Raw genomic sequence first — 16,033 nt, 5'->3', positions numbered from 1 at the left:
GTGTGACAATGTAAGGACGAGAACACATACGAAGGTAATGTAGAAACAACCTTAAACGTAGTATACACAACATTGCCTTACTGGTGTTTCATAGGCTCAACTTTTCCCTAGTCTCATAGCACGTTCACCATTGGTCTAAACATGAAATACTGCTTGTTCATTGGCCATTTAAAACCACCCATCCTGTTCAACTACACGTGGGAAACACGTGTTGACTATACCACTCTCCAACGTCGTAACCAGAGTATTTTGTTTTGAGTGTTTGTTTGGGTCTGCGTACTATCTGATGCCTGGCTTCCCTCTCTCTTGTTTATGTTAGGCCTCTCACTCTCGTGTTCACAGCAGGGTCCCTTTTACAATTCTCCCGTAGACGTAATTATTTACATCCTTGTGCCACTGCTGCATCACGCTATGTCCCACCAGGCTGTGGCATGCCAGGGTATGACATTATAGCAATTCCTGGAAATACTCGGTCTATCTTTTCCTTACATGCTACTTCAAGTATACATGAATTTGGGTCGCACCTGGCCAATTCGCATAGCTCACTAAGTAGTTGACAAATCTGCAGCTATGTTATGGAGTTCCTTGTATAGGCAAGTGTGTATGTAGTGAAACAGAATAAATAAATTAACATAACCTTAACCTTATCTTAAATAGCTTTGTGGACCTCTAAGTGATCGGATCTTTAATCCAGGCATTTAGTTAGATTAGCCTTGTTCAGTTGGTTAACTAAGCTGTATGATTGGGTCTTTAATCCAGGCATAAGTTACGTTAGCCTTGTTCAGTTGGTTCATTAAGCAGTATCCACACTTTTCTACCCTCACAGTGTCATAGCAAAAATGTGAAGCTGTCAATCCATATGTACAAGCTGTTCGACTCGGACAAATGGGGCCCAATGTCTCCATGGGTGCTGCATGCTGGAGCAGGTACTTACTGGTGGCACATTTACATCAAGGTTAGATGTATTCCCCTGTGGCGTAACAGTATCAGCTAGGAAGGAGAGTGAATCGAACATCTTCCATTTCAGGGTGTAGTATCCACCAGAACCACTTTTGATCTGTCTGATTTTGGCCAGCTCGCAACGAAATGAGGACTTTAGAATGTTGAACTTGTTCATTACAGCATCTGTAAGAAATTTGTATGATTACCATATAAAAAGCTGCAAATCTGCATTGAGAATACAACAATAATGTTAAAGGGCTGGCCCTATCCCTAAAAAAAATGCATGATAGGCAAATCCTAACTGTTACAAAGGCACCTTCAACAAAGGCTCCAATAATAATGAAATGTAAATATTTTTTTCCAGCATACCTAACCTTTCTATTGAAGGAAAGGGGCTATCGTTTGATTAGGTTAGGTTAAGTCAGGTTACATATAGTTGACACCACCTGCCGATGCCACTTGAAACAGTATGTCAAGATAACATAAATTCCTTATTCGCACCGAAGGAGTGAAATCTTCAAATTCACAATACCTATTACCTAGTATTAATTATACATAGATACCCCTCTGTGAAAGATGTGCGTGCTCTAATAATATCTCACAGTGAAAACAGATTTTGGTAAATATGCAGAATAGGGCCTTCTTTAAAGCTGACCTAAAACTTGGTCCTACATATTTCAATAACGGACCTTAACACATGAATGAAGGTGTAAATTAATGCTCTTAACCTAACCTAACCTAATGCATTGTAACCTAACCTAACCTAATGTATGGTAACCTAACCTAACCTAGATTACAAGGTTAAATTAGGTTAATTTACATTAGGTTAGGTTACAATGCATTAGGTTAAGTTAGGTTACCTTACATTACATTAGGTTAAGAACACTTATTTAAACCTTCATTCATGTGTTAAGGACAGTTAGTAGAAAATGTAGGACCAAGTTTTAGGTCAGCTCTGAACAAGGCCCTATTCTGCATATTTACTCAGATTTTTCATGCCACACAGGAAAAAATTTCCATACCAAACTGGAAATTTTTTGTATTGACACCCTGGCTTGTGAGGCTGGGTAGGTGTTTGCTTACTGTTAGTTACTTGTGGCTTCGTATTAAGGTATAGAGACATGTATTTTGATTCTCAGCTATAATATGGAAGTGAAATAACATATTTTCAAGGCTTGGACTAAATCCAGACAATTAATCTTACCTGCATCTATTTTTCCAAATCAGGGAATGCTGCTTGCAACTCCTCCGATATTTTTTTGTACAGTTGCTTTCTCAGTAATTTCTTGGAATAGTCCCTGTGCTTGGTATCCCACAGAGATGGAACAGCACGCACTAATTCAATTAATGCAAGCTCTACTTCGCTGTTCCACTGCACAGGCATGTTGCTGTTGGGGTGCTGTAGGACTGTGTGGTGCACGTGGCTTTTTTTCAAGGGATCCAATCGATAAGAAATCATTAATTCCACCCAAACAGTATATTTTCGACTCCAATATTACCCATATGGAATATCGTGTTATTTCGTACTCTAAACATGTAAAAACATTCTTTACTTCGTCTGCCACTCATAAAAATCCTTTTGCAACACAATTTACCTATTTATTTCAAGTGGATATTAACATAATGCCTTATAAACACCTGAAGTGTATCCCCAGCAGTTTACTTACCGTGAGCAGTGATTACGCTAGCCTGAGCACGCTGAGATGATGGAAAACAACATTTCCGTGAGCAAAATGCTCACGAAACGTGCTGTGCTCAGGCAAATTGTGTCCGTGTAATAGCCGCTAAATTTTAATTAGGGACCAGACTGAGCGTGGCGTCCCTTGGGGTAGCGGAACAATACACAGCCCCAGTACACCATATACAGAACATTACATTACTCCGCGTTAAAAGTAGTCTGTCTATCATAAGATGATTGTGGCCAGATGCCAGGAGTCACGAGAAGAGTCTGAAAGATTTTGAATTTTTTCATCTATGTAGGAGTGTTTGGGAAGTTGAAGAACAGATTTGGCATGAGTCAGGGCAGAAATATAAAGTGTATGAGATTCAGGAGATGGAAGGTTCAAGTACTTTATGTGGGTAACCTCTCTATCATGTATTGCACGAGAACAGGCTGTGTTAAATCAAGTATTAGAAAGTTTAGGTTGAGAAAAAAAGAATGAGGAATGTACGCCTCCATGCTACTCACCTCTTTTATGTGTTTAGCACACAGAGATGGGTTTCTGACACGGAAATAATAATCATTCCAAAGAAAATCAGCATAATACCTCCGCAGGTTCCCCCTACTGGCAGGAGCAAAACGCCGGAGGCACCTCCGCTTTGGAGTATCCTCAGGAGGGATTGGAGAAATAGGACAAGATACATAAATGAGATTGTGATAGGAAGAGCCCAACGGAGAAGATAAGGTAACAGTGTAAGCAGAAGGATTAAAACTAAGGAAAAAGTCAGAAATGTTGGGCGTATCTCCAAGACGGTCAGGAAGGAATACGAGTAGGGTGTTGAATCAGTTGCTCTAGGTTATGGAGAATAGCAAAGTCGAAGGCTAGTTCATCAGGATGGTCAGTGAAGGGAGACTCCAGCTGGATAGTAGTAGTAGCAGTAGTGTAGTGGTAACGGGACGAGCGGTCGTGTAGGCGAGTGTGTGTGTCCCGGAGTCTCGGTGATGAACTGACCCACGTGGTAACTGGATAGTAGCAGTAGTGTAGTGGTGTTCACTACACACTGGAGTAAGTCAGGAGTGCATGACTGGTGATGATTGTATAGTAGTGTAGTGGTGTTCACTACAGGTTTGTTATGCTGAGGAGCAAGCGGTTTTGTACGATGGAGAGTTGTCTAAAGAGCAGGATGTGAATGCCCGCCGTAATTAAATTTTGACATACAAAGCGCAACGTTATACGATGTCACAGCTAGCCTTAATAATATGTTAAAATCATGCCCTGAACTAACGTTATTAGACCTCGCTAGGGGTAAATTATCGATTCACCTCGTTTCTATTGCGTCCTCCTATCAAAGTGAGAAATAGGGAAAGAATAAGAATTCAACAGGCGGCTATCGTGTTGGACTTTATCCACCGAACAACTGTAGTGCGCGCGCGCGCGTGTGTGTGTGTGTATGTGTGTGTTTGTGTGCTGCCAAAATTGCAATGCTACTCACGATTGTAAATGGAAATTATATAGCTAAACATTAACTAGTTTTCCTTCTACTGGTGTTTACATCATGTAAGTTTAAAGTGTTATTTTCAGTGCGTATCAAGAAAATGCATTGGTTGAGATTACTATAATATTGTAAAGGAAAATATCAAATTATAGAACCTCAGAGGAAATAAAATAAAAACATTCTCTTGTACACCAACATTTAATACAAAATCACTGCCGTCTTGTCTGATGTAAACATTTTACCTAAAAAAGTCATATTTTCATGTCCCTCACATTGAACAGTTGGATCTAGTGAATCATAGGAAAAAAGAACTTGAATAAAAAGCCTTATTATCACTTCTATTGCCACACGTGTGTGCCGAGGACCACTGATGATTCAACTATGTAAATGCCTGAGAGACACGTGTTTCATTATTAGCTCATGAATTAATGATTCTCATTATCTCTCTCTCTCTCTCTCTCTCTCTCTCTCTCTCTCTCTCTCTCTCTCTCTCTCTCTCATCTATTTAAGAATGCAAAGGAGTTAAGTAAAGTAGAAAGAAAAAAAGAGAAGATGGAATGGAAAGGTGAAAGGAATAATACTAACTGGAGAAAAGGAAGGAAGGAAAAATAAACGTTATTGAGAAAAAAAATAAGTGAATGCGTAAATGCATGGAAGGAAAGGACTAAAAGGACGGAAACAGAATAAGAAAGTATGGGAAAGAAACAAGGATGAGATGGATTGGAGGAAGAGTGAGGTGGAGATGATTAAAGAAGTGTAAAAATGAAGAGGAGGAATTGGCACTTATTAAAAAGAGAAGGTAAAAATGAGAGGTGAAGAAAACATGTAAGAGTTGACTATGATAATGACAAAATAAAGAAAGAGAACAAACAAACAAAAGAGGAAGAAAGGAAGGAGAGAGGCGGGACAAGGGAATTAACAGGTGAAAAAGGTTTGCAGTAGTATGGGAATACGTAGTTACCATAACTGAGAGGAAGGAGAGAAGAAAAGACGGCGGGAAAAGAAATTAACATGGATGAGAGGAGGGAGGGAAGGAAAGATGGGGGGAGTAGAAAAAAAATTAAACACACACACACACACACACACACACACACACACACACACACACACACACACACACACACACACATATATATATATATATATATATATATATATATATATATATATATATATATATATATATATATATATATATATATATATATATTAGGGAAGAAACGATGTGTATGTGTGTAGGAAATTGACAACTCAGATAATGAGGAAGTAAGGTAGGAGAGGAAGGTAGGTAATTAACAAACCAGAGAAGTAGGAGGGAAAGAAGGATGGGAAGAAAATTAATAAACCGAGGAAGGAGAGGGGAATGGTAGAATGGGAAGATGACAACAACAAACAACAAAAGAAGGAAAGAAAGGATGGTAGGAGGAGAGTGAACAAGAAAAGGAGACGTAAATGAGCAAACGAGAGGACGAAGGAAGGGAATGAACAGGAAAAAGGAAGGAAAGTTTACACTGTGACCGGAAGTTGTCGTCGACGAGGCACAAACTGTCCAATGTCGTCCCGCTCCACACGGTCCCAGGGAAGTAAGATTCCGTTCATAGCCACGAACACCCCAGGGCCGGCAGCCTGCACCGCCCCGATCGCCACGCCAATGTTGAAGTCCGCGTCGGAATCCCTGGAGAGAGAGAGAGAGAGAGAGAGAGAGAGAGAGAGAGAGAGAGAGAGAGAGCGGATCATTTTGAGATACTAGAAGCAATGGTATGTATGTAATTATACAGTATGCTACTTATAATTATACTGCTACTGCTACCAATGCTTATCATTAGTCTTTTATTTCACTACTCGTACTGCTGCTGCTACTACTAATATTACTACTACTACTACTACTACTACTACTACTACTACTACTACTACTACTACTACTACTACTACTACTACTACTACTACTACTACTACTAGTACTACTACTATTACTACTACTACTACTACTACTACTACTACTACTACTACTACTACCAACAACATTACCGCCACCAACACCACCACCATTGCTTCTACCACCACCACTGCTACTGTTATCAATATCAATAATACTGTCACAAGTATACTAACATTAGCAACAAAAGAACGACTTGACTTGCTCTCGTGCCCACGCTCTTGAATCTTTTGAGTTTCCTGTTTATGACTTTAGTCACTCTAAATTTATTTGTGGTGTCCACCTCTCACCTAACTCCTAACTATAAGTAATATTTTGACAATTAAACCTCCAAAGAAGAGCACTTTCTGTTCATTTTTCCTTTAGCAATGATTTTCATTCTTGAAGACTTCAATGTTCACACCCAGCTACAGCTTTCCTCTTCCTGTACTAACCATCCTGGTGAACTAGCCTTCAAATTTTCTGTTCTCCATGACCTAGAACAATTGGTGCAACATTCTACTTGTATTTATGACCATTTTGGATATACACCCAACATCCTTGAATTTTTCTCAACCTTGAAACCTTCTGCTTATATTGTTACCGTATCTTCTAACATAACTTAATTAACTTAATCTTCTCTGTTGGGCTCCTCTTATCACAATTCTATATCTGTATCTTGCCTTATATAACTTCAGTCCATCTTCAACGGAGGTGACTTTGGTGTTTTTGCTTATGTTATTTGGGGGACATGAGGAGGTATTATGCTGATTTCCCTTGGAATGACCGTTGTTTCCCTCCCATTTCTGTGCGGTGAGCGCATAACATAGGACAGGTGATATTGTTACTTACTTGTTACTTACTTGTTACTTGTGGTGTTTGTTCTAGGCTCCGCTCCACTGCGAGGCAGCGCTCAGCAGAGCCTCCCTCAAAAGCAACTATCATCTATAATTGTCTTTGATTTCCATGCCGTTGAAGTCATAAACTTCCTTGAACAAATATGTCTTCAATTTCTTTTTGAAGATATCGATCCTGGCACAACCTTTAATATCACTCGGCAGTTTATTGTAAATCCTTGGTGCGCATCTTGCAAATGCTCTACATCACATGTCAGTCATTTCTTGGTTCATGTAGTCTGTATGGGTTTGCATCGTGTTTGCAGTATCATATTCACTCAGCCATGTTTCAGTCAAAGCAAGAATATCCAGATTTTCATCATCAATTAAAGATCTGATTTTTATTGTCTTGTTTCCTACTGACTGAACATTTAATAAACCACATTTCAGCATAGAGCTCACAGCATTAGTAGCCATGATCTGTAATATTTCTGATCCTGTCAATCTTACTTTCCCTGTTCTTTCCACATCACTAACGCAAGATTTAACCATTACTCTATGTTATTCACCCATTTCTCAGGTAAACACTGGAAGTTCCTACCCTTTTTAGCATTTCCATCTACCTATGACTTGTACTAAATTTTAAGACATCTATCCCATTTTTTTTTTAGCTAACCCTATTATTGTTCCTTGGGACTGGCATCTCAGTGGTCCTTTTTATTTGATAATTTTTGTTCAGTATTTCCCTCTTACATAAAAAGAAAAATAGCACCACTAATGCTAATAATGATAATAGTAAATGTATTGATAGTAGTTTTTGTTGTTCTAGTAGCAGTAGTAGTAGTAATAGTAGTAGTAGTAGTAGTAGTAGTAGTAGTAGTAGTAGTAATAGTAATTGTAGCAGTAGTAATGATAGTAGTAGTAGTAGTAGTAGTAGGAGGAGGAGGAGGAGGAGGAGGAGGAGGAGGAGGAGGAGGAGGAGGAGGAGGAGGAGGAAGAGGAGGAGGAGGAGGAGGAGGAGGAGGAGGAAGAAGAGGAGGAAGAATTATTACTGATAGCACAGCTATACAATATCCCATTTGATGAAAAAGTAGAGAGAGAGAGAGAGAGAGAGAGAGAGAGAGAGAGAGAGAAGTCTACCGGAACTTCTCTGGTGTGTGTGCCCCCGTGAAGACTACCGTCTTGCTGGCGATGCCGCGATGACGCAGATGTGTGGCCAGGTGCGTTGCGGTGTCTATGAGGGAATCTGTGCCGTGAGTGACTACAACACGGGACTGGGTGGCCTCGGACACTTTTGTGGCCAAGGCCTGTCTAGAGAGAGAGAGAGAGAGAGAGAGAGAGAGAGAGAGAGAGATGATTATTATTTGATAGTAAATATACAGCGGAAACAAGTACACATATTATTTGTGTCTTAACAAAATTTTCTTATTTACTATCTTGTACGTAAGTTAATAACAATTGATCAGTACAAGTATAATAAACTCGTAATAAATTGTCCAGGTAAAAGAATTTCCAATACATGTCTCACTCTATCAAACACTGAAAACACCGTCCCCAAATTAAACCAAATAGACATTACTGTCAGCTGCCTTTCAGCAACTAGAAAATAAGATAGAAGCACATACATCCAGTAATAAAACTTTTGTGTAGATAAAAGAAAACTAAGCACCTGCAACAAGTAGTTAAAAAATTGTGTAGATAAAAGCTAAGTGCAATGAATTTTCCGGTAACTTGACCATATAAAACTCAACTTCCAATATATGTCTCTCTCTAATAAAGAGTTAAAACAATATGCAAAATTTAGCCAAACAGAAACATAATCTTTATATAGCTACCTTCCTCAAACTAAAAGGTAAATACATTGTACATGAAACTTACAATTAAGATAAAGAATATGTGCAGATAAGAGCATGAAATTCATGATCATATATTTTGAAATACATTTTCAGTACCTCATGAATGTTTTTTTTTTACGTCTTTCTCCATTACTTTACTTAAATCATAAAATTATAGCTGTGTATTAATTATTTCATTATTATTATTATTATTGCTATAACGGGAAGAACCTGGAAGTCTTTGGAAGACTAAACGACAGGACTTACGTTTCTCTGGGGAAAGGGGGGGTGCGGGGGGCCGACAAAGCCTGTCCCGAATTGCTCCCTACCAAGGCGGGGCGGGCAAAGCCTGTTGTGACTTATTCTCTACCCCAGGTGGGCAGAGCCTAATCTAGTACTCTTCCGTTAAGATTTAATCTTCTATTATATATTGTAGTACTGTGGTTCTTATGTGATGTGACCAAGATGATTGAGGAGGTTCTGTAATGCAGTAGAATTATCTAGATGTAACGTATTGTATTAAGGAAGGTACTGAGCCAACACGAGTCAGTATTAAATAAGTAGTCAGTGAGAAGTAAGCAGTGTGCAAATAAGAAGTAAGGAGAGGAACAATGAGTTAGAAGATCATTCTGTAAAAGAAGTGAGTTAATGAGGAGCGTGATAAGTGCAAAGACAGTCTTGAACTCACTTCACTTGCACAAGTAATTAAACTTCACAAGTTCTGCCCAGCGTATCCTTCTCCACAGATTGTTACCAGTTTCAGTGATGACACTGTGGTTCACGAACCGAAGTGCAGAATACAGACGTCCCAGGGCGCTGTAACACTAGTATCACGAATCCAGTGTGGATCTCACTCGTGTATGGGAGACGTCGTAACAGTTGGTGTGAGTGAGGAAGACATACAAACGTGCCCGGAGTAACATTTGTGTCAGATGAAGAATGTTTTCATCATCATAGAGACTTGCGGTCAGACTACCAAGGAGGAAGTCCACATCTTAGCAGAACTTTTGGAAGAGATGAGAAATCGAGAGAGAATGCATGAAGAACTGATGGAATAACACAGCAAGAAACAAAGGAACAACAAGAAGAAAAGGCAAAAATGAATGAAGAACAGGCAGGAGTGAATGAAGAACAGACAAGAACGAAGAAAGAATAGACAGGAATGAATGAATAACAGGCAATTATGAAGGAAAAACATCCAAGACCGTGGAAAAAAGACTCAAGAAAGAATAAAGAACATGCTAGAATGAATGAAGGACAGGCAAAAAAACGAGGAAAGAAAAGGCAAGATTTGGACAACAGCCAGATGTCGTGCAGGAGACAACTCACCAGGTTCACTAGAAGGTTAAGAAGTTGGATGACAAGGTTAGTGAAAAGTGAATCACTGTTTGACTGAAAACAAGCAGTCAGTGTCTGTGGAAGACAATTGTGACCCAATCGAGTGTGTAAAGTGCTGAGAGTAACCTAGTCCATGTGCATCTGAGTTAACGCTATAGAGCAGTGGTTTCTAACCTTTTTCTGGTTTGAGGCACTCTTGGCAAGCATTTTAGGAGTCTCCGGCATCGTTATCAGAAAATATAAATTCTGATTATAAAAGAATTACATATAATCACTATTTTACAATACGTCTGTAATTGCTATTACAAACGAATTTAACTTTCCGTGTATATATAGAACCTCATTAAAAAAACTTATTATGAACCAACTTAAAAAATGGGAAAGACAAACAAACAAACGACTCACGCACTCAGCTAGTTACAGTACTCTGTATCGCGAGACGATGCTGACCCTCTCCTAAATTAAACCAGCCGGCAAGCACAAATTCGCCAGTCTTCTATTGGTAGCACATAGTATAGACGGAGGATATATATATATATATATATATATATATATATATATATATATATATATATATATATATATATATATATATATATATATATATATATATATATATATATATATATATATATATATATATATATATATATATATATATATATATATATATATATATATATATATATATATATATATATATCATTTGATATTGTAAAATCCATATATCGTATTGCATTACTTGTATTCTATCTATAGTATATACTCTGTTCTCAGACTTGTATATGATTATTGTTTTTCTCCTTTTTTTTCTAAGAAAATTTCTTTGCTGATTTGTATTAGTGTGTTGAATGCCTACTCCATACTGTATGAAAGCTGAATTCTGTCATTTGCTTAAAATAAGGTGTCAAATGTTTAAGTTTCCTGACTTGAATCCTTTCCTTTCTCCCCTTTTTTTTTTTTTTTCAGAATCAGAGATAATTATGTTGAACATTTTTTTTGTGTAATTAATGCGTATGATATGCTTTCAGTTTCCAAAACGTTGCTGTGACATCTGACAGTTGTTTTGATGTTTTCTGCTTTTTTTTTTTTTTTTTTTTTTTTTTTTTTTTTTGCTAGTGCTTTATAAAATTCAAGTTTGCATCTGCCGAGTCCTGGTGAATTTTCTATTTTTGAATGTGTGCGAAACTGATTCTATTTCTATTCCTGTTATCAAAGGTGAGTTCTTTAGTGTAAGTTCTTTTGTACTGTCATGACCATATCATAGTAACAAAAAGCTCACCCATGTGATTTGGTATTGTGTATTCCTGGTTCCCTTACCCTATGTCCAGTGGTATAGTGCTGTAATGCATAATCCTGGCATGTTTTCTGTTCATGTGTTCATTATATTGTTTTCTTGTTTTTGGTATTCTATCTCTAAAGTTTCAACTTCTTTTAATGGCTTGTTCCTTAGTTAATTATTTTTAACTTTTATCAAAGTTCTTCGATATTTCAGTATTCTTAGTGAACTTTTCTTACAACTTCTTTATGTATTTCCATCCTTATATTCGTATCTATTCACGGAGGTTCCTTTTTGTTCAGTCTATAATTTTCAAGTTTTCTTCTGTACTTTTCTTAAGTTCAGCCCTTGCTTCATTATTAATCATTTCATTTAGTTCATCAACATTCTTCATTTTTCTTCTTTGTAACATATATATACATATACTATCTTTTATTTTGGTGGAATATATACTTATATTCTGATACTTAAGTATTTTTTCTACCTTATAGCATATCTTCTTCTTTGGTGGCATTATATACTTAGATATCTTCTCTGGTACTGAAGTATTTTAATACTTCCCATTTCTTACTAAATTGTTTTCTGTTTTCTCTGGTAATCGGTAGGCTTATATCCAATAAATTGTGGTTTGAAATATCAATTGTTTCTTGTGTTTAGTCAATTTTCATCACCACAAAGCTATCATTAAGTTGATGGTTACATAAACCATAGTCTAATACACGTCTCTGATTTTACCTTTCCATGTGTAGGCTACAGTCAATCATATTTTTCATCATTATTCAGTAGTAGTTAGAAGTTTTCCTTCTCTAGCCAATCAATTATCTTTTGTCCATTCTTGTTTAATGTTTGTTCTCCAAAGAAACACACATGTTCGTTGAAATCACTAGGCATTAGTATAAGTATATAGTTGCTGCTTGAAATAGTTTAACTTCGTTTCTGTTAATTATTGTTACCATTTCACCATATGATATGAGAAAAAAAATTTCTACCACAGTTATTTTCAAGTTTGTAGTTCTGATTGATACATTCATGATATCGTTGTTTGTAACTGCAATATTTCTATGTTCCTTTTATTTTGATGCAACATTAGTAGTCTCCCTCCTTTCGCATATTTTCTTTTCTCATGCTGGTATATTTCTTAAATAGTTCACTGACATGAACACTTTATCTTTTTATTTTTCATGTGTTTCTGTCAAACAAGTTGAATCTATTTATTTCTTTTTTTTTTTTTTTTTTGCAACTCTTCTACTTAATACGTTTTTGCTATTGTTAATCCTTCGATGTTTATTAACTCTATATGCACTGTGTCTTCTGATTTTAACTTTTTCGCCAGCTTCACCATCTGTCCAAGCACAATCTTTCGTTTCTATGTGCTGTCCAGTTTCACATTGGGCTTTTCTTTCTTTTTGTTTATTTATTTTTTTCAGGTTATAGCAACATTTTTTTTGGTTGATTTGATCTATATTTATTTATTCTTTATTTTATAATATTGTTACTTTCTGGTTCTCATCAGTAACTTTTAGTAATGCTGGCCTAGTCCTCTCCCCTCTGAGCTTCCTTAACTAGTCCTACTACCTTCTGGATGCAGGTAGTTGTAGTGTCTATTTCCTATATATATATATATATATATATATATATATATATATATATATATATATATATATATATATATATATATATATATATTTTATCAAAATTCCTTTTGATCTTTCTGTCTTTCATTAGTGTTCTCCAAGTCTCCCATCAATACACTCGTTAATGTACGATCTTACGTCACAGTCTTATCCTCAACCTCCTTCTCAACTCATTAATTGTCTCTATCAAGTCTAACTTAATTTGCTTCATGATGACCATGTTTTATGTTAATCAAATTCCGTCTTTTCATTTTTTTTTTCAATTTCTTCTGGCCATTCTTCCATTATTCATAATAGAACTGACAAATTTTAACTAACCTTCTGTTAGCCCCTCACACTTAGCTTATGTCCCCAGCTGCCACATTTGGAACACTCAGCACCTCTGCTCTCCACCAACGATTGCAACAAACATCCATCTGCTCTTCACTTTTCCTTCACAATCGCCACAAACCTTCTCTTTATTAAGCCTACCACTTAGCCGGTGTGCTAGTGAATGGGACCATTATTAATTACCAAGTATTTTGAGATGTTATTGCTATGGAATTGGTTATATCTACTGCAAAGGATGAAACATACACGAAAAGTTCTAAAACGTTACAAATATCATTATGTGTATGTGAACACACCTTTAGATACGCAGCAGTGAATTCTTAGAGACAAGTCGTCGAGATGAGGACGGGTGTCAGTAACAGCTTCACAAAAAGCGATGACGATGTTTTGGTTAAATCATCAGTTCAACTTTGTTTCTTCGTTGGTATCACACACAGTAGGTATAAGGATACAGTAAGTTGTTGTTCGTAAAGTTGTTGGGAAGTTGTCGAAGTGTTGTTGATAAAAGAGTATAAATGTAAGGGTGAGGGTGGGCGAAGGTATTATTGTGTGAGACTTTTTCCTGTTATGCTAGAAGGAGAGAGACACGCTCTAATTTTACAAATTTAGAAAAAGAAATATTCTCAATGCAATCATTCTTTTTCCATGATGAATGTTTTTTATTCGTAAAATAAACCCAGCAGTGCGGCAAAAACTACTGCTACTTTATACCTGTCGTCCTCTGTTAGATCGAGGCTGTCCTTCCTGCACACAGTGTGGAGGGAGGTGATGACGGAACGAGAGGGACGAAGACGGGCCATCACTCTGCGCACAGACGGCTCGCCAACTTCGAAGGCGCGGCCAGCTTTAGTCTTTGGGTAGTCTTTGTCGATGGTGCCTGCCAGGAGAGAGAGAGAGAGAGAGAGAGAGAGAGAGAGAGAGAGAGAGAGAGAGAGAGAGAGAGAGAGAGAGAGAGAGAGAAAATTAAATTACATATTTACAGGATAGTGGTTATGGTACAACATGTTTGTTTTTCCCTCTTACACAGAAATATATTTCACCCTTTATTTTGTCCTTCGCAATCCTACTACCTTTCTTTCCTCTCTCACACACACACACACACACACACACACACACACACACACACACACACACACACACACACACGGCCCGGTAGCTCAGTGGTTAGAGCGCTGGCTTCACAAGCCAGAGGACCGGTGTTCGATTCCCCGGCCGGGTGGAGATATTTGGGTGTGTCTCCATTCACGTGTAGCCCCTGTTCACCTAGCAGTGAGTAGGTACGGGATGTAAATCGAGAAGTTGTGACCTTGTTGTCCCGGTGTGTGGTGTGTGCCTGGTCTCAGGCCTATCCGAAGATCGGAAATAATGAGCTCTGAGCTCGTTCCGTAGGGTAACGTCTGGCTGTCTCGTCAGAGACTGCAGCAGATCAAACAGTGAATCACACACACACACACACACACACACACACACACACACACACACACACATATATATGTATATATATATATATATATATATATATATATATATATATATATATATATATATATATATATATATATATATATATATATATATATATATATATATATACAGGGTTCCAGCTAGGCCCAGAATTACAGGAGCCAAAAGTGTAGCAAATGGCATTTTAAAGAAACCTTTTCTGAAAAATGTGTAGCCAAGTGCATTTTCTAGGAGCCAATTTGTTGTTGTTGGAGGTATTGTCTGTACAGCTCGCTTCCATGACGTCACGGCCAGGATTTCCGCGGTGCATAAATTATGAGGTCGTGAGACGGTGAAGAGATGTGGGGTGTGGGGTCCTTGCTGTTCACTGCAGATCGATCTGAGGAGGATTATATCAATCACTTTGCCACACAGATCTCTTTATAAAGCTAGGCGTCATTTTTTTCGCCGAATGGGTGTTACTAGGCGCCAACTGAATTTTTTTCGCAATTGGTGACATTGGCGAACGGTAACTGGAACCCTGTATATATATAGCTCAGTGGATGGAGCTAGTGATTATGTTGGTCTGCTAAAGCTCACCTCTATTCATAGTTCCTTATTACATCAGGTTGCAGTTAGCCTCCAGTGCTTCTACAGAGAGGGATTTTGTTACGCTGCTCCTGAGCGCCCCTATTTGCTACTTGCGTGTCAACTTCGACGTGCTACCAGACACCTAATATTCATAATTATGGATTATGTACAGCTGTCCCTTCAAGATAAAACCCGAGCTTCTGCCCTCCTAGTCGAAGGCTGGTCTGTCATATGCGTAGCGGCAGAATTAAAGGTGACAAGGAGGACAATTTACAAGCTAAAAACAGCAGCAGACAACTTCCATCTTGGTGCGGTACCAACCAGAAAACCCGGCTTTGGGGTACCAAGGAAGATATCTCTGCACACAGGCAAGGTCCTGGCAAGAGAGGTGAAGGGATACCTTTCGATCACAGCCGTCAGCCTGAAAGAGAAACGCCTCAACCTCCTGCAGAACGTCTCGGTGCGAACTATTCAACACTGCCTTCAGGACTTGCAATTGTCAGCACGTCATGCCGGCAATATACTACATCTGATGGAGACTATGAAGAAGCGACGTCTGGATTTCTGCCGGAAATACAAGGAATGGACATTGGCAGACTAGCAGAAAGTAATGTTCAGCGATGAAAGCACGTTCTAGCTGGTCAGAGGCAACTCCAAGGTCTTGAGGAGACCCAGAACAACTCGTTAATCCTGTTTGGAATTTTTTCCAAGCCTCACTGGACCAGTCTGTGATA

At 38.0% G+C, this 16,033-nt stretch overlaps 1 protein-coding gene across 1 annotated transcript in view; it reads right to left on the bottom strand.

Moving 5' to 3' along the window:
• Positions 1–4,282: 4,282 nt before the first annotated feature.
• Positions 4,283–16,033, bottom strand: part of LOC123515647 — a 28,389-nt gene continuing 16,638 nt past the window's right edge. Inside the window, exons 3-5 of the mRNA XM_045274464.1 lie at positions 13,977–14,142; positions 7,990–8,160; positions 4,283–5,773 (exon numbers count right to left, since the gene is read on the bottom strand). Coding sequence (XP_045130399.1) covers positions 5,605–5,773; positions 7,990–8,160; positions 13,977–14,142 — 506 coding nt within the window. The 3' untranslated portion in view covers positions 4,283–5,604. The remainder of the gene's footprint in view (positions 5,774–7,989; positions 8,161–13,976; positions 14,143–16,033) is intronic.

Source organism: Portunus trituberculatus, chromosome 39 (assembly GCF_017591435.1).
Source record: "Portunus trituberculatus isolate SZX2019 chromosome 39, ASM1759143v1, whole genome shotgun sequence".
In the NCBI taxonomy this organism is placed as follows: Eukaryota; Metazoa; Arthropoda; class Malacostraca; order Decapoda; family Portunidae; genus Portunus; species Portunus trituberculatus.
The sequence above is the reverse complement of the archived record's forward strand: the minus strand, read 5'-3'. Positions and strand labels throughout refer to the sequence as shown.